The 26,321-nt window shown below is 59.1% G+C and overlaps 1 protein-coding gene across 9 annotated transcripts in view; it reads left to right on the top strand.

The window, feature by feature from the left end:
• Positions 1 to 24,970, top strand: part of CENPC (centromere protein C) — a 38,716-nt gene extending 13,746 nt beyond the window's left edge. Inside the window, exons 8-20 of one of the 9 annotated variants that reach the window (XM_029073477.2) lie at positions 2,050 to 2,921; positions 5,186 to 5,407; positions 6,640 to 7,441; positions 8,711 to 8,851; positions 9,244 to 9,326; positions 9,868 to 9,909; positions 11,725 to 11,793; positions 13,546 to 13,650; positions 14,744 to 14,869; positions 17,125 to 17,220; positions 18,978 to 19,132; positions 21,949 to 22,039; positions 24,598 to 24,970. In XM_029073477.2, the coding sequence (XP_028929310.1) occupies positions 2,050 to 2,921; positions 5,186 to 5,407; positions 6,640 to 7,441; positions 8,711 to 8,851; positions 9,244 to 9,326; positions 9,868 to 9,909; positions 11,725 to 11,793; positions 13,546 to 13,650; positions 14,744 to 14,869; positions 17,125 to 17,220; positions 18,978 to 19,132; positions 21,949 to 22,039; positions 24,598 to 24,716 (2,923 nt within the window). In that variant the 3' untranslated portion in view covers positions 24,717 to 24,970. Of the gene's footprint in view, positions 1 to 2,049; positions 2,922 to 5,185; positions 5,408 to 6,639; positions 7,442 to 8,707; positions 8,852 to 9,243; positions 9,327 to 9,867; positions 9,910 to 11,724; positions 11,794 to 13,051; positions 13,236 to 13,545; positions 13,651 to 14,743; positions 14,870 to 17,124; positions 17,221 to 18,977; positions 19,133 to 21,948; positions 22,040 to 24,597 lie in introns of those variants that run through there. The other 8 variants (XM_029073479.2, XM_029073476.2, XR_005660438.1 and 5 more) reach the window with 8 other exon arrangements.
• The last annotated feature ends 1,351 nt before the right edge of the window (positions 24,971 to 26,321 follow it).

Below are 26,321 nucleotides of genomic sequence, written 5' to 3'. Positions count from 1 at the left end.
GTGGCGCCCTGTCCCTTGTCAGCCGTGTGACCGCGGGCAGGTCACTTCTCTGTGCCCCGGTTCCCTCGCCTGTAAAATGGGGGTGAAGACCGGGAGCCTCACGTGGGACGACCTCATTCCCCGGTATCTGCCCCGGCGCCTGGAACGGCGCTCTGCACGTAGTGAGCGCTTGACGAATGCCGACACTGTCGTCAGCTCTGTCCCTTTCGGTGACCGTGAGTGCGGAGGAGCAGCGTGGCTCAGTGGCAAGAGCCCGGGCTCGGGAGTCAGAGGCCAGGGGTTCGAATCCCGGCTCCGCCCCTCGTCAGCCGGGTGACTGGGGGCGAGTCGCTTCACCTCTCTGGGCCTCAGTCGCCTCCATCAGTTAAAGGGGGATGAAGACCGTGAGCCCCACGTGGGACGACCCGACGACCCCGTGTCTCCCCCGGCGCTTCCAACAGTGCTCTGCGCGCAGTGAGCGCTCAACGGATACCGACGTCGTCGTTACAGACGAGCTCACCCAACATCACCGTCATCCTGAGGCCCGGGGTCAGGTCCGCTGACGCCGTTGAATTCTCTCAGGCGCTCAGTATACCGCTGCGCGCGGAGTAAGCGCTCAATAAATAGTTGATTGACCCGGTCTATTACGGTGATTACGATGAGAGGCTCCGTTATTACGAGACTGTGAGCTCACGTGGGACAACCCGGCGGCCCCGTATCTACGCCAGCGCTTAACAAATGCCGACGTCCTCATTGCGGTCTACGGACGAGCTCACCGAACCTCGTCGTCGTTCTGAGGCCCGGGGACAGGTCCGCCGACGCCGTTGAATTCTCTCAAGCGCTCAGTATACCGCTGCGCGCGGAGGAAGCGCTCAACAAATACTGTTAGTTGATTCACCCGATCCGTTACGGTGATTCTGATGAGAGACACCATCAGTATGAGATTGTGAGCCTCACGAGGGACGACCCGGTGACCCTGTATCGACGCCAGCGCTTAGAACAGTGCTCTGCACGTAGTGAGCGCTTAACAAATGCCAACGTTATTATTATTACAACTTCACCGGGGAAAGGTGGCTTCGGGGCCCCACCCGCTCGTGAGCGTTTCCTTCCTTTGGTAGTTTTGGCGGGGGGGGGGGCGGGGGGGGGGGGACGACGACGACGACGACGACGCAGCTCTATTTGGGAAACTCTTTAATGTTAACTCTTTAATGTTAAGCCCTACAACCTATCGGCCGTCTCCCCCAGCAATCCAGTAGGTTAAGAGGATTTTTAATTTGGCAGGTCAGCCGCCGCCAGTTTGGCGGGCGTGAGCCTCCTCGCTCGTTCTGCGGCCGTTAGGTACTTTCCGTTGACTTGAAAACCGGAGACCTCACCCTTCCTCTTTTCACCCCGCGGGGCGTCAGCTGCAAAAAGCTAGAGATTCCTCCTCTTCCTTTCTTTTTAGTCTTTGAGCTATAAAAGTTGATCTCAGCGGAAGACAGGAGAAGGGAGAATGTGAAAGGGCAGGAGAAACAAGGTATCACTTCAGTTCGAGCGGGTAAAGTCATGGGACTGTGATAAAAGGGGACGGGCTTCGCCTGCGCACGTGAGGAGGCTTGCCAGATCATGTTCCTTTTGGTCAGATTTTGCCGGGACCTCCGCTTAAAATATACCGGCTTCTAATGATTTGGGGAGTTTTCTTAATTTTAATCTCAGAAATGGTTTGCGATTCTTCTCTTCTGTGGTACTGGGTTAAGCGTTGACTACGTGTCGGCCACTTTTCTAAGCGCTGCGGTCGACGCGCGTTGATTAGGTTGGAGGCAGTCCTTGTTCATTCATTCATTCGATAGTATTTATTGAGCGCTTACTATGTGCAGAGCACCGTACTAAGCGCTTGGAGTGAACAAGTCGGCAACAGATAGAGACGGTCCCTGCCGTTTGACGGGCGCCCGGTCTGATCGGGGGAGACGGACGGACGAGAACGATGGCGATAAATGTCCCGCGTGAGGCTCCCGGCCTGTGTAGGTTTTCGGGTGGGGGTTTTTTTTTTCCCCTCGTTTCGAATTAACAGAACGAAATGCCGTGTTTCAGCTTCTACAGGCACTCTCCAGCGGCTCCGCCCCGGAGCCCGTCTCCTCCGCCGAGCGGCGTGAACCCTCTGCCGGACGACGAGTTTATAATCGACGAGTCGGACAGCCATGCCTCGACGTCTTGGATTTCGATTCCTAGAAAGTCCACCAGACCCGGGAACCGGGGCCCGGAGCCTTCCGCGGCGAGGACCCAGGCCCGCGAAAGAACGCGGCCCGAGGCCCAGCAGGCGGGGAGACCGAAGACGCCGGCCGGACCCGGCGAGAAGGGAGGTCACGGGCGAGACGGCGACGATTCGGATACCGAGGGGGGCGAAGGGACTTCAGGGGAAGTCAGACGGAGTCCTCGCTCGGAGGAGAGATCTCGGGGGAGGGAAAGGTCGGACAGCGACCGGTCTCGGTCTGGGAGGGAGGGAGTCGGACGCCCGTCCGTACGGCACCAAGCCGTTCTTTCGACGGCGGCTCGGTTGGCGGAAGAAGTGGAGCCCGGGCCGCGGCACCGGGGGGAGGAACCCGAGGCGAGGGCAGACCGTAGACACGCCGACGGAGAACGGCCTCCTGGGCGTCGCGCGGGGAGAGAGACGCGGGACGGCCCGCGGAGCGCTTCGCGCTCGGACGAGGAACCTGCTTCCTCGAGACCGGACGGGCGCGGGGACCGCTCTCCGGAAAGGAGAAACCCCGGGCGTCTTCCCCAGCGCGGCGGCAAGCCGAGAGGGAGGGGAGACGGCGGGCGGCCCGACGCGGGAGGGTCGCCGCGGAGAAGCGTCACCCCGTCGTCTCGACGGCCCCGAGGGGGATCGCGGGCGGACGGTTCGGGCGGAGATCTGGACCGAAACGGAGAGGAGGAATCCACGGGACAGAAATCGCCTCCTGGGGGTAAGCGAGCGGGGGCCGGGGGGGGGGGGGCGGGGGGGGGGGGATTGCAAACGAGAGGTCAAAGAGGTAATATCTTGCACAGCTGCCTAGGTGGAGAGAAGAAAGTGGGTCTAGTGCCAAGAGACCCTGAAGGGTATCCTCCCTCCTCCCGCGTGTCTCCGGGGTGAATAATACCGATAACGTGAATGTCGGTGATTCACCCCTTCCTAGAGAAGAGCTCGAAGGAAGCGGTGGCGCTCTGTTGTGCTTTTTTGAAGTTGGAACCCCCCCACGGGGGACGGGGACTGAGCCTGATTCACTCGGTCAGTCGTGTTTATTGAGCCCTTACCTCTGCAGGGCACCGGACTCATCCCCCGAGAGGGGACGGCATCGGAGTTGGTAGGCGGGTTCCCGAATTCCCAACCGTGTGTTATCCCCCAGAGCTCAGTTCAGCGCCGCGCGCGGCGTAAGCGCTCGGTCGCGATCCCCATTTTTCAGAGGACGACGATGACGACGTTGGTATTCGTTAAGCGCTTGCCACGTGCGGAGCGCCGGGGGACATCCGGGGGAATGGGGCGGTCCCACGCGAGGCTCACGGCCTTCACCCCCGTTTTCCAGATGAGGGAACTGAGGGCCAGAGAAGTGAAGCGACTCACCCGGGGTCACGCCGCCCGGGTGGCGGGGAGGGCTTTCCCTCGGCACCTCTCCTCCAGATCCCCACCCGCCCTCTGCCGCCTCCCCAGACCCAGACGGACCCCACGGCGCCAGCGCGGAGCCGAGGGTCTGCAGGCCGATGCTTCGGCGGTCCGTTGTCTCTCCCTTTTTTCCTTTTTCCTTTCCTCCCTCTCTGTCGCCCGGTGTTTTCTCTCCGCTCCGCGGCTCTTGTATCCCGCTCTGTTTCCGTGGGTGCGTCAGAGAGGGTGCCCGGCCACTGGAGCCCGTGTCTCGGCCTGCCACCTTTGACCCTCTCTCGGTGCCCTCCGGCAGGTTCGTCGGCGGGACCGAGGTCTCGCGTTGAGGCTACGGTCGTTAAAAATAAGACCGGTGGTCCCAACTGGCGAAAGCCTGAGTGTGTTTGGCGACGTCGGGGTTCTAGGCCCAGCGGCAGGCAGTAAAACCCCAAAACGTGTAAAGATGCTGTGCGAGTCATTTATTTTCGTAGGATAGTACGTGCCGGGTACTGTACCAAAGCGCAGGGGCGGATATAAGATAGTCGGGTCGGACACGGTCCCGGTCCCTGTCTTGCAGATGAGGTAGCATTTCAATAAGGAGACTAACGCGGAATGAAACGGACGCCTTTTGATCCCGAGTCCCCGAGGCTGCCGATCGTTGAGGCTTGGGAAAATCTTTGGGTTATTCCTATAATAAGAAGAAGAAGAAGAAGAAGAAGAAGAATGTTGGTATTTGTTAAGCGCTTACTAGGGGCAGAGCACTGTTCTAAGCGCCGGGGTAGACACAGGGGAATCAGGTCGCCCCACGTGGGGCTCCCGGTCTTCATCCCCATTTTCCAGATGAGGTACCCGAGGCACAGAGAAGTGAAGTGACTCGCCCACAGTCACCCAGCTGACGAGGGGCGGAGCCGGGAGTCGAACTCACGACCTCTGACCCCAGAGCCCGGGCTCTTCCCACCGAGCCACGCTACTCCTTCTACTTCGAATACGAACGTTTTGCGGATTGGGACGGGATTTTCCCCTTTATTTTGTTTTTTGTTGTGGAGGGGAGTAACCCTTGCTTTTTAATCAGTCGGTGGCATCTGTCGAGTGTTCATCGCGTGCGGAGCACGTTTATTTTTCATGCCCCTAGGCTGCGAACCTTTGAGTTCCTGGATCCGTGTCTAATTCCCACTTGGTACCCTATCCCGGTGCTTCGTAGTGCCCCGCTCCCAAAGGCTCAGTAGAGGGCCTTACTACCACCGTAGTAAGCGTCTGAGAGGGTACGGTGTGCTGGGGTCCGTCGTCGGCTAGGGATGTCTCTGTTTTTGTTGCCCAATTGCACTTTCCGGGCGCTTAGCACGGTGCTCCGCGCACGGTAAGCGCTCAATAAATACGACCGGATGAATGGAGTCGGTCGACGCGTTCCCTGACCGCAGAGAGCGTACGGTCTAGACGGGGAGAAGGACATTAAAATACGCTACGGACGGGGGCGAGATCATCTTCCGAAAAGACCAACTCTATCCGAGTCCGAACCGTTTCTCGCTTTGTCTCTTTAAAATCTTGGTAACGTTTCGTTTCCCGCAAATTGCTTATTCAAGACTAAATCCTTTCGTTTTTCTCGTGGCTCATAAGGTAAAAGAAAGAATCGGGATCCCGTTGAACAGATTCAAGCCAGTAAGAAAGGGTCCCCCAAAACGCCGTCCGCAGGCGTACCGCGGAAGAAGAGGCCAAAGGTGGTGACGGAAGGGCGGCCGGAAGACGATCCCCATCCGGCCCGGGGCCGCGCGGAGATCCGGACTAGTCGACGAGCGTCCAGGCCCCCGTCGGATTGGTGGATGTTGAAGGCGGAACGGAGTAAGTCGCCCCGAGGGTCAGCGCCGACTCAGAATGGGCCACCGCTTCCGTCGGTCACCTCTGCGGCCTCGCGACTTCCCCTTTGGTCGGGGAAGGTGGGTTTGGGGTGAGTTTCGGTCGGTGATGGAGTGGGCTCCGCAGGCGTCTCCCCCGCCCTCGGCGGCGCGGGGCAGACCGAATCCTGACCAGATTCCGCTGCCCCGACGGAACTCCCTCGGGTGCCCTGGGTTGCCCGCGTCGGAGCCTTAAGAGGAAACGGCGCCCGGGGACTCGTCCTTCGGAGTCGTCGGGCCGGCGCTCGGCGGCGTGTGTCGCCGTGCGGCCCTCTGGGCCTCGGTTCGCGAGGCCGACGGGAATCCGGCGGGCGCGGGGCTCGGCGGCTGCATCGGAGCGTCCGCGCCGCCTACCGGACCTCTGTTGATCTGAGAACGGCGGGGGTCCCTCTGAGAGGCCCAGAGTGAGGAGATGACTGAGTACGGGTTATCGGTTTATACATACATATATATATATATATATAAACGTGTAAAACAAAACGAAGGTATCCGTTAAGCGCGTACTACGTGCCGGGCGCTCCGCTGAGCCCTGAGGTAGACGCGAACTCGTCGGGTTGGCCACAGTCCGTGTCCCGCGTGGGGCTCACGGTCTTAATCCCCGTTTTAATGATGCCGACGGTACTCGTCGAGCGCCTACCACGTGCCGGGCCCTGACCGAGACCCAGAGGAGTTAAGCGACTTGCCCGAAGTCACACAGCGGGCAGGTGGCGGGGAGGTGAAATCAGAACCCGGGTCCCCCGCCCCCGCCAGGCCCGGGCGCTCTCTGCCGATCTCTTTTCGGGCACGAGAGATGCTAGAAGGTGACTTAGCTCGATGCGCATCTGCTCGTTAATGGCGGGGATCACGTCTGCCAATTCGGTGTCGTGGGCACCCCCCCCCCCCCGCAGCGCTCAGTACAGTGCCCCGCGCGGAGTGAGCGCTCAGTAAATACCGCTGACCGATTACCCGCAACTCAGACGCTCTGCCGATGGGCCAAAATAGCCGACGTCGTCCAGCCTGGCCGTAGAGATCTCCTCGGGTGTCTGCCTCTGTCGGTCGATGGATGGTTTTTCTAGAGCGTTCACCGTGTGCGGAGCGCTCTGCCGACCGCCGGGGAAAGTATGGTACGGTAGAGTCGAGAGGGTCTTCCCTGGCCCACGGGGTATTTACCATCCACTCGCACCTGTGTTCACCCCTTAGGCGGGACCGAGCGAAAGGAGGGTCCGACTCCGAAACGGAGCGATAGAGACGAACCGTCTCAGGCCCCGGAGGTGGGGGAGACCGGCCTCGCGCCCCACGACGCTCTGCGCGCTTCCGTTTCTCCGAGCCGAGTGGCGGCCCGTCGGCCGCCGGCCCCGTCCTCGCGGGAGACCCGCCGACCGTCGGCGAAACCGAAGCCCGGGGCCGAAACGCGTCAGCGCCCGCGCCGCCGGAAGCAGGACCCCGGAAAGATGACCCGAAGCGAGAGGAGGGAAGCCGAAAGGTCCGTCGGGGAAAACGGGAGAACGGTCGGCTCCGGACATAGACCCGCCGAGGAGAGGGAAGGTGAAGCGGCGGGTTCGGAGACTCCGGGCGTCACGAATCCCACGGGGCAAAACTGTCCGCCTCCCGGATCGCGGGATCCCGCCATGTCGGCCGGCTACTCCAACCTGCGGTGCCCCTCCGCCTTATCGTCCGCATCCTCCGGGATCGCGTCCCGGAAGGAATCCCCGGCCGCCAGAGGGAAGAGGACGAACCGCGGTGGGCGGAAAAGGCCGCTCCCGCCCGCGGGAGAGAGGACCCCCCCGGCCGAGCTCCAGAAATCAGCGGGTCCCGCAAGACCGGAGCCCGAGAAGCTGGTGTATTCGTCTTCTGGGGTTTCCGACCCGGGGAACGTCCTCGCCGGCGACGAACCCTCTGGATCTGGGGCGGGAGGATCCCGGGCCGGCAGCGACTCCGAGCCCAGCCCACGGTCGAAGGGCCGGCGAGGATCGGCGGCGAAGCGGAAGGCCCGTCGCGCCGGGTAAGGCGTTCGACCCTCCGACGGGGTTCGCGCCGTACGGACACGGAGCCCGCCGGGAGGAGAGGAGGACGTTAGAGGAGCGGTGCGGCCCAGTGGGTGGGGCACGGGCCCCGCGGGTCAGGAGGACCCGGGTTCCAATCCCTGCTCCGCCGCTTATCTGCTCGGCCGTCTTGGGCGGCTCACTTTGCTTCTCCGGGCCTCGGGTACCTCGCGTGGAGAATGGGACCGTGCGCCCCACGGGGGACGCGGACCGCGGCCGACCCGTTGAGGTTGTGTCTGCGCCAGCGCCCGGGACGGCGCCTGGCGCGTAGTGAGCGCTTAACGCATATCGTTAAAGAGAAAAATCGTCCGGTCCGTACGTCGGGTCCCCGAGACCCTTTGCCACGCGGCCCTTGCGGCGCACTGAAATGATACCGATCGCCGGAAAAGTTCTCTCTCCCTTCTCAGGATGCCCAGTTGAATAATGATGACGATTATGGTATTCGTCAAGCGCTTACTACGTGCCGAGCACCGTTCTAAGCGCTGGGGGGGGGGATACAGGGTCATCAGATTGTCCCCCGCGGGGCTCCCATTTTTGAATCCCCATCTTTACAGACGAGGTAACTTGAGGCCCGGAGAAGTGAAGCGACCGGCCCGAATCACCCTTCCATGCTAGACTGGGGTAGAAAATGACGGCGCTTTCCTCCTTAGAGAGAAAAGAAGGAGTCTCGCGCCCCGGGTGGGGCCAGTCGTTCCCTTTTTCTGGGGCGGGACGTCATTGGTGGCCTAAAATCTGATTCGGCCCGGCCTTGATAGCCGATCGGGCGCGCGGACGGGGAAATTAGGGAGCGCTGTTGAACGCCGAGGGGTTTTCGCCCGTTTGGCGGTGATGGGCCAGGCGTTTATCGGGCGCGCCCTCTCTTCGGTTTCACGGAAGGGTCGAACCGAAGACTCAGCCTTAATCCGTAAGTTTGACGACCGTAGGGACTCTAAGGTCCCCGCGGGTAGGAAACGTGTCTTCTGACTCCGTTGCGCGGGACTCTCCCGGGTGCTCGGTGGAGCGCGCCGCACACGACAGGCGCTCGCGGACCACCGCTTGACCGAGTAATCTGTAAGATACGTTTTCTGGGCGTTTTGCCCGTTCCCCTGTGCTCTTCCAGGGCGTTTGGTACGTCCCCCGTGTAGCGGATCGATCGATCTAGCCGTGTGGGTCTCTCCCGATGTTTTAGGAGAAGAGCCGTGACGGGCCTAAACTCTCTTCTCCCCCTGTCCCACCCTGCGTCTCAGCAGTGCAGCCGGACTTCCCGAAGAGAGCCTCGAATCTCCGGAGTTTGCCCATCCCCCGGAAGAAGCGAAAACCCCCCGGGGTACTCTGCGTTCGCCTCTGACACCGGATACTACAGGCCCCGTGACCTCAACGGTGGAAGGAAGGTGCGTGCGTGTCTTTCGAGGACGGAGGGCCGACCCTCTTCTCCCGGTAGCCCCCCTCTCCGCGATCGGGGCAGGGAGGGCGCCCCGCCCGCGCGGGGACTTGGGTCCGTGGCTCCGGACGTGTCCTGGAACCGCCTTCCTCTTTCTCGGCCCCGGACCCCCGCCGGATCCGGGATGTGCCACTTCCATTTAAAAACCCCAGCTGCGGCTCCGAGGTGGAAGAATCGGAGTAGGAGGAAAAGCCGTCCGGCCGCGAGGTTCTCATTTTACATTTGCGCAACCGTTCCCGTTGAGTGGCGGAACGGTCCGGCGACGGGAGGTGGCCTTAGGAAAACCGCTCGTCTTCTGAGACCTCGTTTTGCTTTTTTTTTTTTTTTTTTTTTTTTTTAAAGCGGGCCTGCGAGATCCCGAATTACGAGAACATTTCCTCCAGGTGATGAAGTCCGTGTTTACGAGCAGGAAGATTTGAGTTCAGGTGATGCATTTCTTTCTCTTCTCGTCTTGTTCAACACTGCCCTTCCTCTGAGGTTTTCGGGTGCCGGGGATTGGTAGGCTCCTTGCGGGCGCAGGGATCGTGACTGCCGACTCTATCTCTTTTGGGTCGCTGCTGTTGTTTTCGGTTTGTTTTTTGTTTTTTTTTTTGAGAAACGTGGCCTACTGTGTTCCAGGTACCGCGCTGAGCTGCCCAGGTAGATACAGGCTAATGAGGTGGGACGCCGGTCTGTGTCTCACACAGTCTCGAGTCCCATTTTAGAGAAGCGGCGTGGCACGGGGGAAAGAGCCCGGGCTTGGGAGTCAGAGGGCACGGGTTCGAATCCCCGCTCGGCCGCTTGCCAGCTGTGTGACTTGGGGCGAGTCACTTCTCTGTGCCTCGGTTACCTCGTCTGTCAAATGGGGATTAAAACTGTGAGCCCCACGTGGGACGACCTGATCGCCTAGTATCCCCCGGCGCTTAGAACAGTGCTCCGCATCTACCGAGCGCTTAACAGATACCCCCGTTTATTTTTATTTTACAGATGAGGTAACTGAGGCACAGAGTAGTGAAGTGACCTACACAGGTGCGCACAGCAGCCAAGCGGCGGAGCTGGGATTAGAACCCGGCTCCTTCCGACTCCCAGACCCGGGCCGTGTCCGCCGGGTCACGCTGCCTCTCGTTGCGTTGCACGTGTCCCGAGTAACCCGGTACGGTCCTCGGCGTAGAGTAAGCGCTCCGACGCCGTGGATGGATGACCCGACGGTGGCTGCCGATCGTTCGGGGTGTCCGCAGTCGGTAGCGGTAGAATATCAGTGGTGTTTGTCGAGCGAGACCTTGGGAAAAGACCCCCCCCCCCCCAAAAAAAAGAAAAAAAAGCCAATAACAGTAACAACGTTGGTATTCGTTGAACGCCCGCTATGTGCCGAGCACCGTTCTGAGCGCCGGGGGAGACACGGGGGAATCGGGCCGTCCCACGTGGGGCTCCCGGTCTTCCTCCCCGTTTTTACAGATGAGGGGACCGAGGCACCGAGAAGCGAAGTGACTCGCCCGGAGTCACACAGCCGACGAGTGGCCGAGGCGGGATGCGAACCCGTGACCTCCGACTCCAAAGCCCGGGCCCTTCCCCCCGAGCCACGCTGCTTCACGGATTCTCTGCGTCCTGCCTTTTGAATATAATAGTGATAACTGTGGTGTTGGTCAAGCACTTACTATTCATTCGTTCAGTGGTGTTTATTGGGGCGCTTGCCGTGTGCAGAGCACTGTACCGAGCGCTCGGAGTGCACGCTTCGGCCGCGGATAGAGACGGTCCCCGCCCGTGGACGGGCTTACGGTCTGCGCCAGGCACCGCGGTAGACGCCCGGGTCAGATGCAAGGCAGCTGGGTCGGACGTGGTCCCGGTAGCACGTGGGTGGGACTCGCGGTCTCGATCCCCATCTTCCAGCCGCGGTAACCGAGTCTCAGAGAGGCGAAGTGACTTTGCCCGCGGCGGAGCCGGGACCGGAAGCCGGGGCCGCCGGCCGGCCTGGCCCGCGCTCTACCCGTTAGGCCGCCCCGCCCCCCTTCGCGTAGCCCTCGAGCCGGGTGAACCCTCGGAGCCGCAAGGGGGTGGGAAGCCGGCTCGTCCGAGGGAGCCCCGAATCCAACCCGTCCCCGCGGGGCCGTGCCCAGACGGCTGGGGGACGGTTCCTGCGGGCGCGGTCTAGATGCCCTAGACCGGAACCTCACCGTGGGCCGAGGACGCGTCTGCCGACGCGGTGGTGCCGGACTCTCCCAAGCCCCTAGGACGGCGCCCCGAGCCCAGTGAGCGCTCGGTAAATACCACCGGTCGACGGATCGCGCTGCCGGGCCGTCGAGACGCGCGGAGTGACCGAGATCTGTAAACACCCAAGGGTTCCCTGGCCGAGGAGCTGCCAGCTTGTCCGAGGGTAGAGAGGGATCTGTGTGCTTTCAGCCCGAGGTTGGTCGGGCGGCGCGGCTCAGCGGAGGGAGCACGGGCTTTGGGGTCGGGGGTCACGAGTTCGAATCGCGGCTCCGCCGCCTGTCGGCTGTGTGGCCGTGGGCGAGTCGCTCCGCTTCTCCGGGCCTCGGTGACCTCATCTGGAAAACGGGGATGAAGACCGTGAGCCCCACGTGGGACGGACCCCGTTCCCCCGTGTCTACCCCGGCGCTTAGAACGGCGCTCTGCACCTAGTAAGCGCTTGACGGATGCCACCGTGATCATCGTCCTTGTTATTATTGATAAGGCCCACGCGGAGCCGGGGGCGTTTGCTTCTCCGTCCCACCTCTCGGCCCGCCAGCCGTGTCCTGCTCCGAGTTGGACGGGAAAATGGGCGGGGTGGCGATTTCATCTGGAAACTCCCCCTCCGCCTCTCATCGTCTCCTCGGTCGCTTTCTGCAGATGACGCGGGATACCCGTCGGATGAGCCGTCCCGGCTGGCTCCGAACCAGAAGGCCAAGCGGAAGTTCGGTACGCTTCCTCTGACTGAGTGTTCTGCTGGTGGGAAAAGTACTGACGTAGTGTTTAGGGGGAGCTTTGAACCGGAAAACCGTTATCCCGGATGCCTCTCTGAAGGGGGCCGGGGGGGAAGGGGAGGAGGTTAAGGCTTAGGGGGCAGGGCGTTCCTGTCCGGCGATTGACTGAATCCTGTCTCCGCATTCCGTGGAATTCCGCTCTTCAGCTGGAAAACGCGGTCGAGACAGCAAACGCCACTTGACAGAGACAAAACCGGGTTTTTTTTTTTGTTTTCGGCTAGCGACCCTGTGGCGACGGCCCTCCGGTTGACAGGTGTTGACCGGAGGCGTCGTGTCGCTCTGGTAGGGATTCGATAATGATAATGTTGGTATCCGTTAAGCGCTCACTATGCGCAGAGCACCGTCCCGAGCGCTGGGGGGGAGATAGCGGGTCATGGGGTCGTCCCACGCGAGGCTCACGGTTAGTCCCCGTTTTACGGATGAGGGAACCGAGGCGCCGAGAAGTTGATGCTGTCGTGCCGTCGGTTGTGATCTCTGGGGCCCTGCGAGAATCGTGAACTCTGGATTTTCAAAAATGGGCTCGCGACGACTTGCCCGAGGTCAGGCGGCAGACACGTGGCGGAGCCGGGTTTAGAACTCAGGTCCCTCCGACTCCCGCCCCCGTGCCCTGTCCACCGAGCCACGCTGTTTCTCCGCCGCGCGGCGCAGTGCTTGGCCCACGGCAGACGCTCGCCACCCGCCACGGTTATGGGCGAGGCAGCCCCGTTCTCTCCGGGGACGCCCTTTGATTCCCTTAAGGGCTTTCTGTTCGAGACGGGTAGCAGGGACAAGCGTGGAGGGAAGAGGTCCACGTGCTCCTCCGTGATTCCAAACCCGACTCCGCCCCCCGCGTTGGGAAGGACGGACTGTACCCTCCACCCTCTGAACGGAGTGGCGAGAAGGGCGTACCCTCCCACGATGCCGCGCACACAGAAAGCGCTCGATAAACAGGAACGAAGGAGGTCGCGCGGCCGCGAGGGACGCGGGGAGGGGAAGGACGGGAGACGGCGGCCGTCGGACCCGTCTTCCGTCGGACGCCGCCCCGCTGCCCCCGCACGGCCGCGGCGGCGCGGGCGGCGGTTCGGCCGACGGCGCCGCCCGGTCGGTCGCCGGTGCCCTGCCTCTGACCGTCCGCTCCGCGTAGGCGTCGGCCGACCCGTCCTGCGGCCGAAGGTCCCGTTGAAGGGGGCGGTCGGTCGCCTTTTCCTCGGCAGCCCCGTCTCTCGGTGGAGCTCGAAAGCCGGTCGGCGAATTCGGAAGGCGTCGAGTGAACGTACCTCAGGAAACGGGACTCGACTGGATCGGGACCCTCCCGGCGGACGCCCGTTTTTACGACGGCTTCGCGGGGCACGTGAATGCGCCGAAGGCCCAGGGGCCGTTTCCGTCCCTCTGTCCGACGTACTTGGTTTGAAGTGGTTATGAAACGGGCTAGAAACGCTCATCCCGCTGGGGAGGGGATCTGCGTGCATTCACTGATTCAGCCGTATTTATCGAGCGCTTCCTGTGTGCGGAGCGCCGTACCGGGCGCTTGGAAAGTACGACTCGGGAGCAGATAGAAACATTCCCTACCCAACGGCGGGCTCGCGGTGTAGAAGGGCGCTCCCGGAGACAGTGAACTTTTTCACTGACAGTATCTCGGGGGGGTTCCCGGCGCTTCGGGACGCGACACCCGCGTCACTGAATTCGTTTTGGAAACTCCTTTTGTCAGTGTTGCCCACCGACACGCCGAACGTTCGTCGGACCAAGAGGATACGAGTGAAGCCTCTGGAGTACTGGAGAGGGGAGCGGGTCGACTACAAGGTCCGCCCGTCAGGTAATCGTCGTCGATAGCATTTACTGAGCGTTTATTTCGCCAGAGCGCGGAACCGAGCGCTTGGGAGAGTCCGGTACACCAGGGTTGGTAGACACGTTCACTGCCCGCGTCAGGCGTACAGTCTAGAGGGGGAGACGGCCGTTAGTGTGAGTCCATTTATGATGGACAGATACAGATATATTCCGGGCTACCCTTCTGCAGCAAGTGATATGGCACTCCTGTGCTCGGTGTAATAATAACGATTATGATTATTATTAGTAGTATGGCGCTTTTTAAAGCACTTGCTATGGGTTAAGCCCCGTTTTCAGCACCGGGCTGGGTAATCAGGTCGGACACGGTTCCTGTCCCACACGGGGCACCCAGTCTAAGTAGAAGGGAGAGCGCAAGTGGAGAATTTCCACTCGACCGGTGAGGGAACGGAGGCCCAGAGGTGTTAAGCGACCTGCCTAAGGTCACGCAGCAGACAGGCGGCAGAACCGGGATCGGAACCCGGGTACCCTGACCCCCCCCGCCCCCCCCAGGCCGCCTGACTGTTTCCACTAGGCCCGGCTGCTGCTTTTCTGGCACGAACCTATTCTCCGGCGGCTGCAGAGGGAAGACGTGGTCCCTGGACTCATCTCTTCCATCGCCGTGACGTGCCCTGCCCGGCCCTAGGATGACTGCTGTTTCTCTCAGACCGGATGTGGGTGGATGTGCCCCCTCCGTTTGGACTTTTACGTTAGGAAATACGGTTTCCGGACGCAAGGGTTTGGCTCATCATAAAATGGGGTCGCAGATGCCAAGAATAAAGTCCTTTTCTCACCTGTTAGAAGTACTAGTGACGTTGGTATTTGTTAAGCGCTTACTATGTTCCGAGCACCGTTCTAAGCGCTGGGGTAGAAACGGGGCAATCGGGTTGTCCCACCGGGCGAATAGGGGTTTTCGCACGCATCCTGAGCCAGACTGCTTTTTCCTAAGCTGCGTGGCCCCGGGGGGATAGAGCGCAGGCCACGTAACTATAAATCATTCGATTTTTATTTTTCTCCGGCTTCCCTCCGTCGTGTAATTCCACTGCGTTGTTTTTTTTTTTTTTTTTTTTTCCTGATCACTTTAGGGGGCTTCGAAATTCATGGGATCATTTCTCCTGACGCGGTGTCACCCTACAGAGGAGCCAGCGGAAAAATGGAAAAGCTCAAGAAACTAGCTAAAGAGAAGGGAAGACCTCTTGCAAAGGCAAAAAGTACGGACTTGCTCCTGAGGATGTTTTTCGAGTCTTGTTCTCTCTCTCTCTCTCTCTCTCTCTCTCTCCGCTTTTTTTTTCGGTTCTGCTTCCAGAGTCGGTGGTTCTTCCAGACGTACGCGATGCAGCTTACGGCCGTTACTGCTTCTTAGAAGACGTTACGGCGTTTTAGGACCCATTTCAGTCAAATGAAATCTTCAGCTCGGTTAAGAACGGGCGGGACACACCGGTAGCTTTATGTCGGCGGGAGAGTCGGAGCCGCCTGTGGCGATCCTCCCGGCCCGGACGGCTTCCGAGCCGGTGGAACTGAGCGGCGGTCGGGTGGAGGTGTTTCCTACCACCGGGCTCGGTTTCCACGGGAAGTCGAGCTTGTGGTCGGGGGGGGGGGTCACCCGGCTCCTGGGCTCAACCCGGGTAGTCGACGGACTTCCGGTGAAAAGAACCTGGCGTTGGGCGAGGGAGGTCCTGGGAGCTGAAAGTTTCCGTGAGCGACCTCTTCGTTGGATTGGAAGCGTATTTACCGTCTGTCCGCTGCTCTTTCCGACCTCTTTGCCAGCCCTCCTCTCAAGGCAGTCTTCTCTCTGCCGCCGCTGGGGTGGATGGGGAGGGATTTTGGCCAATACCGTCGGATCGGGGGGAGGTTCCAGGAGGAAGAAGCTCGGAGCCACATCTGTTCCCCGTAGCGTCTCTACTGGGATGCCCCAGAGCGGAGTGGAGCTTTGCTCTCAGTGAGTTGAAAGAGGAGAAGGAATTCATTCATTCATTCATTCATTCAGTAGTATTCATTGAGCGCTTACTATGTGCAGAGCACTGGACTAAGCGCTCGGAACGTACAAGTCGGCAGCAGAGGCAGTCCCTGCCCTCTGACGGGCTCACGGTCTAGTCGGGGGAGACGGACAGATGAGGACAATGGCGGTAAATAGAACGGGGAGGAAGAGCATCTCGTTAAAACAATAGCAAATAAATAGAATCAATTACATCTCACTAACAGAATAACTAGGGCGACGAAGATACATACAGTTGAGCGGACGAGTACAGTGCCGAGGGGAGGGGACGGGAGAGGGGGAGGAGCGGAGAGAAACGGGGAAGGATATGGGTCCGGGAATCGGAGGGTCCCCCCGTTCTAATCCCGGCTCCGCCGCCAGCCTGCCGGGTGACCGTGGGCAAGTCATCTGACTCCTCTGTGCCTCGGTTTCCTCATCCGCGAGAAGGGGATTCGGCGCCCCCTCCTCCGGCTCCCTTAGACTGAGTTTCGTGGGACTGGAACGTGTCCGATCTGATTGCTTTGTATCTGCCGCAGCCCTCGGTGTAATGTCTGGCTCATCCCGAGCGCTTCACAGATGCCACCTTGATTTTTACTGCCTCACCCCCAGCTTCCTCCTCCAAGTCCAAAATCGGGGCTCTGAGCATTCGCCTTCCCGGCTCGGTCTGCCGATTCGGGGAACGAGACCGTCTCCACTCGTCCCCTCCTAACGGGAAAGTGTGTGGCTTCCTCATTTGGATCTGAAAGCAATTCACCGGGTCCCATGGGGAGAATTACCAGAGCCTCTTCGATGTCCCGAGGGGGCCGCAGTAAAGATAAGTAAGACCTCTTGGGACGCCGCCTCAAATTCCAGCCCTTTTCCTCCATATGCACCTGTTGGCTGGTCAGATAATTTAGGCAATCCTGTTCACTGAGCGCCGACTAGGTGCTTGGGAGAATGATACGACAGAGTTGTTACGAGCACCTTAGCTTCCCTAGACTGTAAGCCTGTGGGCGGGGGGGGGGGCGTGTCTGCTCTCTCGTACTCTCCCCAGTGCCCAGTACGGCGCTCTGCACGGCGTCAGCCCTCAGTGCGGTCGGTTGAGTCGTCGCTCGACTGACGCTCCTCGCCCACGTCGAGCCAGCGGCCTCGGAGGGTTAGGGAGGGAACTGTGGGCTTTGGGGTGAAACTCCGTGTTTTCCCGGGAAACCGATGTTTGGGAATGAGGTGGCCCTGGGAAGGCCGACTTTCGTCTGTCGTCACTATTAATATTAATAGTATTGTGGTATCTGAGGGCACGCGACGTGCCGGCCACCGTTCTAACGCTGGGAAGATGCAAGTTCGGTCGGACACATCCCCTCTCCCCAGTTGGGCCGTCCAGTCTAACGTGGTGATGGAACGGCTCTCAGAATAGACCTCCTCGTTCAGTGAAGGGCGGCTGTCAAAGAAGCTGGACTTCAGAACGGTGGTGTAAATGTCTGATACGCTTTTCTCGGCTGTTTCTTTCCGCAGGCAGAAATGCCATCGCCAATTTGAATTTGTCCCTAGGAGATCCTTCTAAACCAACAACCGTGTGGTGCCACGATACTAATCGGGAAGTTCTTCTGAGTAAGATCGATCCGTCGATAACTGAGCTCCTCTCGCGTACGCCGCTCTGCGCTGGGGAGACCGGACGTGATCCGTGTTGTCGTGGAGCTCACAGGCTAGCGGGGGAGGCGGGTAGCGACTTAAATTACAGACGGAGGGATGCGTATACGAGCTGGTGCCGAAATTCTGGCACGTGGGAGATCCGAAGCGGCGTGGCCAAGTGGGAAGAGGTGGGCCCGGGAGTCAGGGGACCCGGCTTCCATTCCCGGACTTCCCTGTTGCGTGACCTAGGGCAGGTTACTTAAATTGTCTACGCCTCCGGACCCTCATCTGTAAAATTAGGATCGCTTCCCCCTCTCTCTGACTTAGACTGTGAGCCCCCGTGCGGGACAGGACTCGTGTCCAACACGATCGGCTTCTGTCTACCCCAGCGCGTAGTAAGTGCTGACCCGATTCCACGCTTATCGCTGTGACTGTTATTCCCTTAGTGTTCGTTTCTTTCGGCGCTCTTCGTTAAGCCAGGCACTGAACCGAGCCCTGCGGAAGATGTCGTTGTTAATAATGGTTTTTATCGAGCGCCTACCGTGTGCGTAGCTCTGCACTAAGCACTCGGGAGAGTAGAAGAGACCGTCGGACGCGTTCCCTGCCCACGACGAGCTCACGGTCTAGATACAGGCCAGTCGGGTTGGACGCGGTCCACGTCCCACGAGGGGCTCGCGGTCTTACATATGTGACTGAGGCCCAGAGGAGTGACTTATCATCCGAGGTCACAGCAGACAGGTGTCAGAGCCGGGATTAGAGGCCAGGGCGTTTTGACTCCTAGGCCCGTGCTTTTTCCACTAGACTCCGGAAGCTTGACAGCGCTCAGACGCTCAGGCGATGCTCAGGTGGCACTAAGAATACAAACGGCTCTGTGCCGTCCAACGACGGGCAGCCGAGCCGAGCGGGGGCCGGAGGGGGAGGGGACGGGAGGCAGGGAGGTCAGCGAGGAGGCCGACACAGTAGCCAAGGCGGGAGAGGATAAAGGCCCGGAAACGAGAAGCGGGGGGGGGGTGCCTGAGCCCGCCAAGGCCTCTGGCCCGGGGAGCCGGAAGGTCCGACGGACAGTGAACGGGCAGAGGAGCTCCTGAGAAGGAGACGGTGTGGGTCGGAGCCGTCAGCGTGTGAGTAGCACGTAGGAGCAAAGACCTGCTCCCGAGGCTAATTTAGAGATCAGCCGGGGTCTGTCTCTTCACGTTTAACCGTTCCTTTGATCCAGCAGAGGGGTTTCCCGAAATCTCATAGCCCACAACGAAAATGACCCCCCTCTTTTCAAATCTGTGGCAGAAAGACTGCGGTTTTGATAGTCACGTGATTTTGTATTTTTTGAATCAAGTTCTTAATCATTAGTATTATTATTATGGCATCGATTAAGTGCTCAGTATGTACCCAGAACTGTTCTAAGCGCCGGGGTAGGTAAAAGTTAATCGGTTCGGAGAGCTCCTGTCCCACAGGCATCGGACCCCCTTGGTACGGATGAAGAAACCGAGACCAAAACAAAATGTATAGCGACTTGCCTAAGATCACACGTCAGGATTAGGAGCCGAGTCCTCCGAGTCCCAGACCCGTGATCCGGTCGCTAGGCCACTCGGCTTTTACGTCCCTACCGACGGAACTTTTCACACTCAAGCTTAAGGGCTCGTCGTTGCGTATAAGGATATCCAAGTGCCCAGAGACACAGTAGTTTCATGTTCAGGAGGATCGGGAAACTTACGTATGTTTTTTTCCGATATCTTTAGGTTGTGTGAGGCCCAAAGGTACATATACGTATTGCCTTGGCGATGACTCTCTGATGGTATATAAAAGTTTGAATACATCTTCATTCTCTGCTGGCCAATTGGTCCTGGGACCGTTTAAAGTGAAAGGAAGCCAACACGTCTGTTTCGATACGCTGGTGAGTACACGCTTTTCTCCCGGTATTCAGTTGTCACGTGGACGGGGGGACCCTTTTAGAAGTCTCTCCTACCCTGAGCTCTGTTCTTAAAGCCTTTGGAAGTTTTCCGCTGTAGGCCTTCAAAAATTCACCTACCCTCAGTGAGCGTCCAGCGCTCCCTTGTTTACGTTTCTCACTGGGAGGCTGTGGGCCCGAAGACCGGACCGGGTCCGGCGCGTACAGAGAGAGCGGTTGGACAGTCGGTCAGCGGTATCTGTTATGTGCACTTGTTATGTGCAGAGCATCGTACTAGAAATCTGGAAGAGATATAACAAAAATAACTGTGGTATGAAGCGCTTACTATGTGCCGAGCGCTGTACCGGGCACTGGGGTTGATATGAGGATATTGTACAACGGAATTAGCAAGCACGTTCTCTGTTCGTAATGAGCTTGCGGTCAGACCGAAAAGGGGGGGGGGGGGGGTGGGGGGAGAAAAGAGTCTGCTTTTTCTGCAGTTGAAATGGCGGGATCCCGGGAGGAAGATTCCCGAGCCGGGGACTGAGTTGGACGGGCCGGACAAGGTTCCAAATTCTGAGGACGTAATCCATCCCATCTGAAGGCTAATTAGTGACTGACCCGTAATCAGCCCGTGTGAAAACAGAGTCCGGGCCCTTCGGTACCGGTTGAGACTGTAAACTCCTTATGGGCAGGAAGTGTGGCCCCTCTACCGTCTCTGTTGTAGCGTACCCTCCCAAGCGCTTAGCACGGTGCTCTGCACACTGCTCAGTAAGTGCCGTTGAATCGCTTAAGATCCTGGCTAAGATCGTATCGGAAATACAGACGCGAGAGGCCCGGTGATAGTTTCCGCAGTCGGCTTTCCCTTTCTTCTTGAGCGTGACGGAGGTGATTGTGCCGTCCGTTAAAAACCCTATGACTTTTTTGCTCCTTGTTGAGAGTAGTTGAAGGAGAAGCCCTTTCAGACCCGGAGGCTAATACCGTACCCACAAATTCAGAAATCGGGACGTTTTCCTCTTCGGATTTCCTACAGAGAGAAAATGTAGTGAACAGTTTTACCTTCTGTTTTGCTGAAGCATTTCAACGACTTTGGACCTGTGTCTTTACCATTTCAAACTGGTTTTGGGTTTTTGTTTTTTTTTTTTAAATCCATGGTATCTGTTAAGCACTTGCTACGTGCCGGGCCCCGTGCCGGGCGTTGGGGTAGATAGAAGCTGATGGGGTTGGGCACGCTCCGTGTCCCACGTGGGGCTCCCCGTCTCAGTCTCCATTTTACAGATGAGGTAACTGTGAGTCGCGGCCAAATTAAGTGACTTGCTCAAGGTCGCAGGGCAGGCAAGAGGCAGAGCCGGGATTGGAATCCAAGTCCTTCCGACTCCCGGGTCCGTGCTCTATCCGCTAGGACGGACCGCTTCTCAGCTGTCGGGTAGGGATTGTCTCCATCTGTTGCCGAATCGTACTTTCCGAGCGCTTAGCATATAGCGCCCTGCACACAGTGAGCGCTCAGTAAATAGGAGTGAGTGAATGAACTTTTGGTGGTGATGATGATAATGATGATTTTTAAGCGCTTACTACGTGCCGAGCACTGTTCTAAGCTCTGGGGTAATAATAATGATGATGATGATGATGCTGGTATTTGTTCAGTGCTTACTACGTGCAGAGCACTGTTTTAAGCGCCGGGGGAGACACGGGGTCATCGGGTCGTCCCACGTGAGGCCCGCGGTTAATCCCCGTTTTACAGATGAGGTGACCGAGGCCCAGAGGAGGGAAGCGACTCGCCCACGGTCACACAGCTGACAGGCGGCGGAGCCGGGATTCAAACCCCCGACCTCTGACTCCCGAGCCCGGGCTCTTCCCACCGAGCCACGCTGCAGGGCGATCAGGTCGTCCCACGCGAGGCTCACGGTGAATCCCCATTCTACGGATGAGGTAACCGAGGCTCAGAGACGTTAAGCGGCCGGCCCGAGGTCCCGCGGCGGAGCCGGGATTGGAACCCACGTCTGTGCATCTACCCCGGCGCGCAGTACAGGGCCTGGCGCGTTAGTAAATGCCTCACAGGTACCATCTCCAAAGCAGACGTCCGCACACAGAAGCCCCACGGCTACCAGTATATTTGAGGAGTTTCGACCCCACGTCGAATCGTTTTAGGGGGGACATCTGTCGTCGTGGTGTGGATTCCGGCGGAGAGAACGTGCCGGGGAGGTACGTTAGGGAAACGGCTCTGCAGAAACCGAGCGCCTCCCCGGCTTTCGGGGAGGCGAGCGGTGGAATTTAAGAGAGCGGATGGTTCCGGAGGAGCAGCTGGGCCTAGCGGAAAGTCCGGGAGTCGGAGGCCCTGGGTTCTGATTTCGATCCCGCCCCTTGTATGCCGTGGCGCCTCGGACAAGTCGCCTAACTCCCCTGGGCCTCGTCTGGGAAGGGGACCGTGTCCAGCCTCGCGTGGCTCAGGGGCAAGAGCCCGGGCTTGGGAATCAGAGGCCACGGGTCCGAATCCCGGCTCTGAGGCCCGTCAGCTGTGTGACCGTGGGCGAGCCGCTTCACTTCTCTGTGCCTCAGTTCCCTCATCTGGAAAACGGGGATCGACGGTGAGCCCGTATCCGCCCCAGCGCCGAGACCGGTGCTCCGCGCCTAGTAAGCGCTTAACGGACGCCGACGTTATCATCTCCTATCTACCCCGGCATGCAACAGGTACCGTTTGGGGGGGGGGGCGATTAAAAAATGCAAAGGATCCAGTTAGGACCAAGGCCGAACAAGGAAAGGGAAAAATTTTAGCGAGACTTTGGAAAGAAACCCACAAAACGTTGTTTTCCTTTTCTCTGTAGGTGTTCTACATCGTCCAGGGCGAACTCATATGTACCTTACGTAAGACACCTTACTACTTGACGGCCGGCGACACTTTCTACGTTCCTCCGGGTGAGATGTGAAGGTCATATCTCCAGCGGAAGGGCAGAGCGAGGAGATGCTATAGACGATTTATATCTGTGTATTAGGCATTTGTTTACGGTAATGTCCGTCCCCCCCCCCCCCCAGGCTGTGGGCTCTCTGTGGGCAGGGAATTCTGTTGTCCCGTGCTCTCCCAAGGATTCAGTCCGGGGCTCTGCACACAGTGCTCGGTAAATACCGACCGATGACGACGACCAACGGGGCCCCCGAGCTGACGACGGAAGGTTAGAGAAGCGGCGCGGCGCGGCGGAAAGAGCCCGGGCTTGGGAGTCTGAGGTCGTGGGTTCGAATGCCGGCCCTGCCGCCCGTCAGCCGTGTGACCGTGGGCAGGTCACTCCGCTTCTCTGTGCCTCGGTTACCTCATCGGGAAGACGGGGATTCAGATTGTGAGCCTCGCGTGGGACGACCTGATGACCCTGCATCGCCCCCCAGCGCTTAGGACGGTGCTCGGCGCACAGCGCTCGACAGATACCGACGTTATTATTATTGAGGGAATAAGTGAGAGTAAGGAGCCGGGATAACTAAAAGAAAACAGAATTGCGTAGGAGGAGGAACGGCGCTCCTTTCATTTTGGCAGAGCGATCGTGGGATCGGGCGCGGGCCTCCGGCTCAGGCGGTCGTGGGTTCGAATCCCACTCCCCCCCCCCTTGGCCTGCTCTGCGACCTCGGGCAGGTCGCTTCTCCGAGCCTCGCTTGCGTCGTCTGTAAAATGGGGATCGAGACCGTGAGCCCCATGTGGGACAGGGACGGACCGTGTCCAACCCGCTTGGCTTGTATCCACCCCAGCGCTTGGTACAGTGCTCGGCGTATAGTAAGTGCTTAGCAGATACCATCGTTATTGATATTACCGTGGTCATTCAGACGGGTAACTTTTTCCCCCGCTCCCCAGGAAGTAATAGTATCAAAATGGGCTCTCACTTCTCCTGCGGTGGAATGATTTCACGGAGGGGACTGGTGGTTTAGCCTATCCTCGTGACGTAACGTGTGACATGTAGAGAAGCAGCGTGGCTCAGTGGGAAGAGCCCGGGCTTGGGAGTCAGAGGTCCCGGGTTCGAGTGCCGCCACTCGTCAGCCGCGTGACCGTGGGCAAGTCACTTGACTTCTCTGCGCCTCCGTTCCCTCATCTGGAAAATGGGGATTAAGACCGTGAGCCCCACGTGGGCCAACCTGATGACCCCGTATCTACCGCAGCGCTTAGAACGGTGCTCTGCACGTAGTCAGCGCTTAACAGACACCAACGTTCTCCTGACCTCCCGATCCGGCCTGCCCTGTCTCCCTTGAGTGAGATCTTTCCCTTAAAAAAAAAAAAAAGTCTCCGTTGTCCCCGAAACGACCGTCAGATCCGGACGGTTGAGAGGCCAGTTCTCCGGCACGTCCGTCCGTGCCCTCCGCGGCTTCGTTCCTCCTCCGCCCGCTGGCTCCTTTGCCCTCGAGCGTTTTAAATATCGAGCGGCGGAGAGAGAGAGAGAGAGAGAGAGAGAGAGAGAGCGATCGGTTCTCCTTGGCTGCCGATCATCGGCTCTAGTCCGAGGTCTGAACCTTTCGTTTCCGTTAGGTGTTGGGGATTGTTAATTCGGTTGAGCTTTCTGCCCTCCTGGACCCCGAAGGCCCGCGTTTTTAGAAGGTCGACCGATGGTCCTATTGATCGCGATGAGTCCGTTAAAAAGGTTCGACGTCTTCTCTCCGAGGGGTCAGGATGGTAGGCTCGTAGCCTTTGTCTCCCGTCCCCGTCCCGCTCTCCGAAGCGCTCGGCTCAGGGCCCGGCACACGTCGAGCGCTCAGTAAATACCAGATCGCTGACTCGATCGGTCCAGTCCCGCAAATGGGGTTCGGACGAGCGTGTCGGCGTGGCCCTTCGGGAAGATCTAAGCCGCGTGAGCTCCGGAATGGCCTTAAAGATGGACGGTCTGCCGCGGTGTCCAACGCTCCTCAGTGTCTGTTTCCCGAAGCTACTTCTGTGTTTGAGACGCCAAAGCCCTCGCCTCGGACCTTCCAGAAGACTTCCTCCGATGTCCTGAGATTGCCTGCAACGGGCAGAAGGGGTTTAAAGCGAGCGAGAGAGACAAGCGGGAACCATTTCGATTTCTCTTGAAGCTCCGAAACAGAAGAGGCACCGCAGATTATACGAGACAGAGCGGCGATTACGCGAGACGGCGCGGTCAATCTCCAGCGCCCCGAAGTTCAGAGACGCTCCTCTTGCTCCCTCTTCCACCTTTCCGTTCTCTTTCTGTGACCGACCGCGTCTCTTCATCCTCCTAAATGCAAATCGTGGAGTGTCTGCCTGCCTTGTAATTTTTTCCTCCCTTAGGTTCCACTCTCCCAAGCGCTCAGTACAGGGCTCTAGTTCCCGGGAGGTGTTCACTGAATAATCGACTCCCCCGAGCTGCGGTGACGGGTAGTTTATCGGAGGGGGAGAGGAAGTCAAGGGTCGGGGAGCGTCACGCTCTCTGTAGGATCCGTGATTTCTGCTCCGGCAGCCCTTTATGCCGTGTTTTATTTTTAATCCTCACCTTTAACTTTACCTCCAGGTAACCTGTACAACATACAAAATCTCCTGAATCAGAAAAGCGTTCTTCTCTTCACTCAGATCAAAAGCGAAAGATTGGAAGGTGTCCGCTTGGAGAGCGACGCCGACGACGAAGGCTGAAGTAGATCCGCGTAAGCGTTCTTGTACAGTTCTGCCATTTCTTCGGGACCCGCTCGGCTCTGAAAGGCTGTATGCTGACGACGTACGCGATAAATTTCCAATCCCTCTCGTGGGCTTGTGTACATATATATATATATATTTATACATATAAAGGAATAAAATACAAAAACCATCCCCGTTCAAATAAAGGATATACGTTTTTAATCCGAGGGAAGATTGTCAAAATATTTAGGTATTAAAATGTGATATTTGAATCTTTCTGGTTACAGCTAGCGTTCGTCTCCGGCGGCGTCGGACGGGGGACTGTTCCGTGGCGGTTAAAATGGGCGTCTGCCCTTGGTCCTCTCTGTGCTTCCCCTTCCTTCCCACCCCCCAACCAGACCAGCTGCTGGAGGCGGGGCGCTCCCCCCGCCCCCCCCAGGCCCCGCCACCCGCTAGGCTCGGTGGAAAGACCGCGGGGTTTGGGGTCCGGGGTCACGGGTTCGAATCCCAGCTCCGCCACTTGTCAGCTGTGTGACCGTGGGCGAGTCGCTTCACTTCTCCGGGCCTCGGTGACCTCATCTGGAAAATGGGGATCAAGACCGGGAGCCCCACGTGGGACGACCCCATTCCCCCGTGTCTACCCCGGCGCTTAGAACAGAGCTCGGCACATAGTAAGCGCTTAACAAATGCCAACGTCGTTATTATTATTATTATTATCATCATCATCATCCGTCCCCTCCCTCGCAGGCGGTCCTCTGCCCCTCGGAGCCGTACGGCCGAAGGAGCGCGTTTCTGCTAGTCGAATCCGGAAAGCCGTGTTTCCCCAGGTTAGGGAGACGTAGGGAGGGGCGGCTCCCCAACCCACGTATCCCCAAACCCTCTCACGCTCCCTCAGAGCGAGAGACGCCCCCCGCCCCCCGCCGACCTCGCACCCACCGGGAAGCGGCGTGGCTCAGTGGAAAGAGCCCGGGCTTCGGAGTCAGAGGTCACGGGTTCGGCTCCCGGCTCTGCCCCTCGTCAGCTGTGGGGCCGTGGGCGAGTCGCTTCTCTGGGCCTCAGTTCCCTCATCTGGAAACGGGGATTGACCGTGAGCCTCACGTGGGACGGCCCGATGACCCTGTATCTCCCCCAGCGCTTAGAAGGGTGCTCCGCACATAGTAAGCGCTTAACAAATACCAATATTACTACTATTAAGCCATCCCGCCACCCAGAACCGGATGACCCTGATAACGACGATCACAAGGGCGGTGTCGGTTACAAGCTCGCCGAGTAGCGGGCGCTATACCAAGCGTCGGGGTGGACACGGTCCCTGTCCCGCGTGGGGCTCCCCGTCTCGATCCCCATTTCAGAGACGAGGAACCGCGGCACGGAGGGCACGGAGGAGCCAAGTGACTCGCCGGAGGTCACGTAGCAGACGAGTGGCGGAGCCGGGGTCAGAACCCACCGCCTTCCGACTCCCACGCCTGTGATCTACTACTTACCGTGTGCCACCCGGAGATCCCGACACCGAGAGATCCGCGCTGGAAATGAGAGGACGGGAGGGGCGGCGGGTCCCCGTCCTGCCCTCCCGGGGGGGAAGGGGAAGGGGGAAAAGGAGAGCGCTGTGTGATCCTGGCTTCAAAG

This window comes from Ornithorhynchus anatinus, chromosome 10 (genome assembly GCF_004115215.2).
Source record: "Ornithorhynchus anatinus isolate Pmale09 chromosome 10, mOrnAna1.pri.v4, whole genome shotgun sequence".
NCBI lineage: Eukaryota > Metazoa > Chordata > Mammalia > Monotremata > Ornithorhynchidae > Ornithorhynchus > Ornithorhynchus anatinus.
The sequence above is the reverse complement of the archived record's forward strand: the minus strand, read 5'-3'. Positions and strand labels throughout refer to the sequence as shown.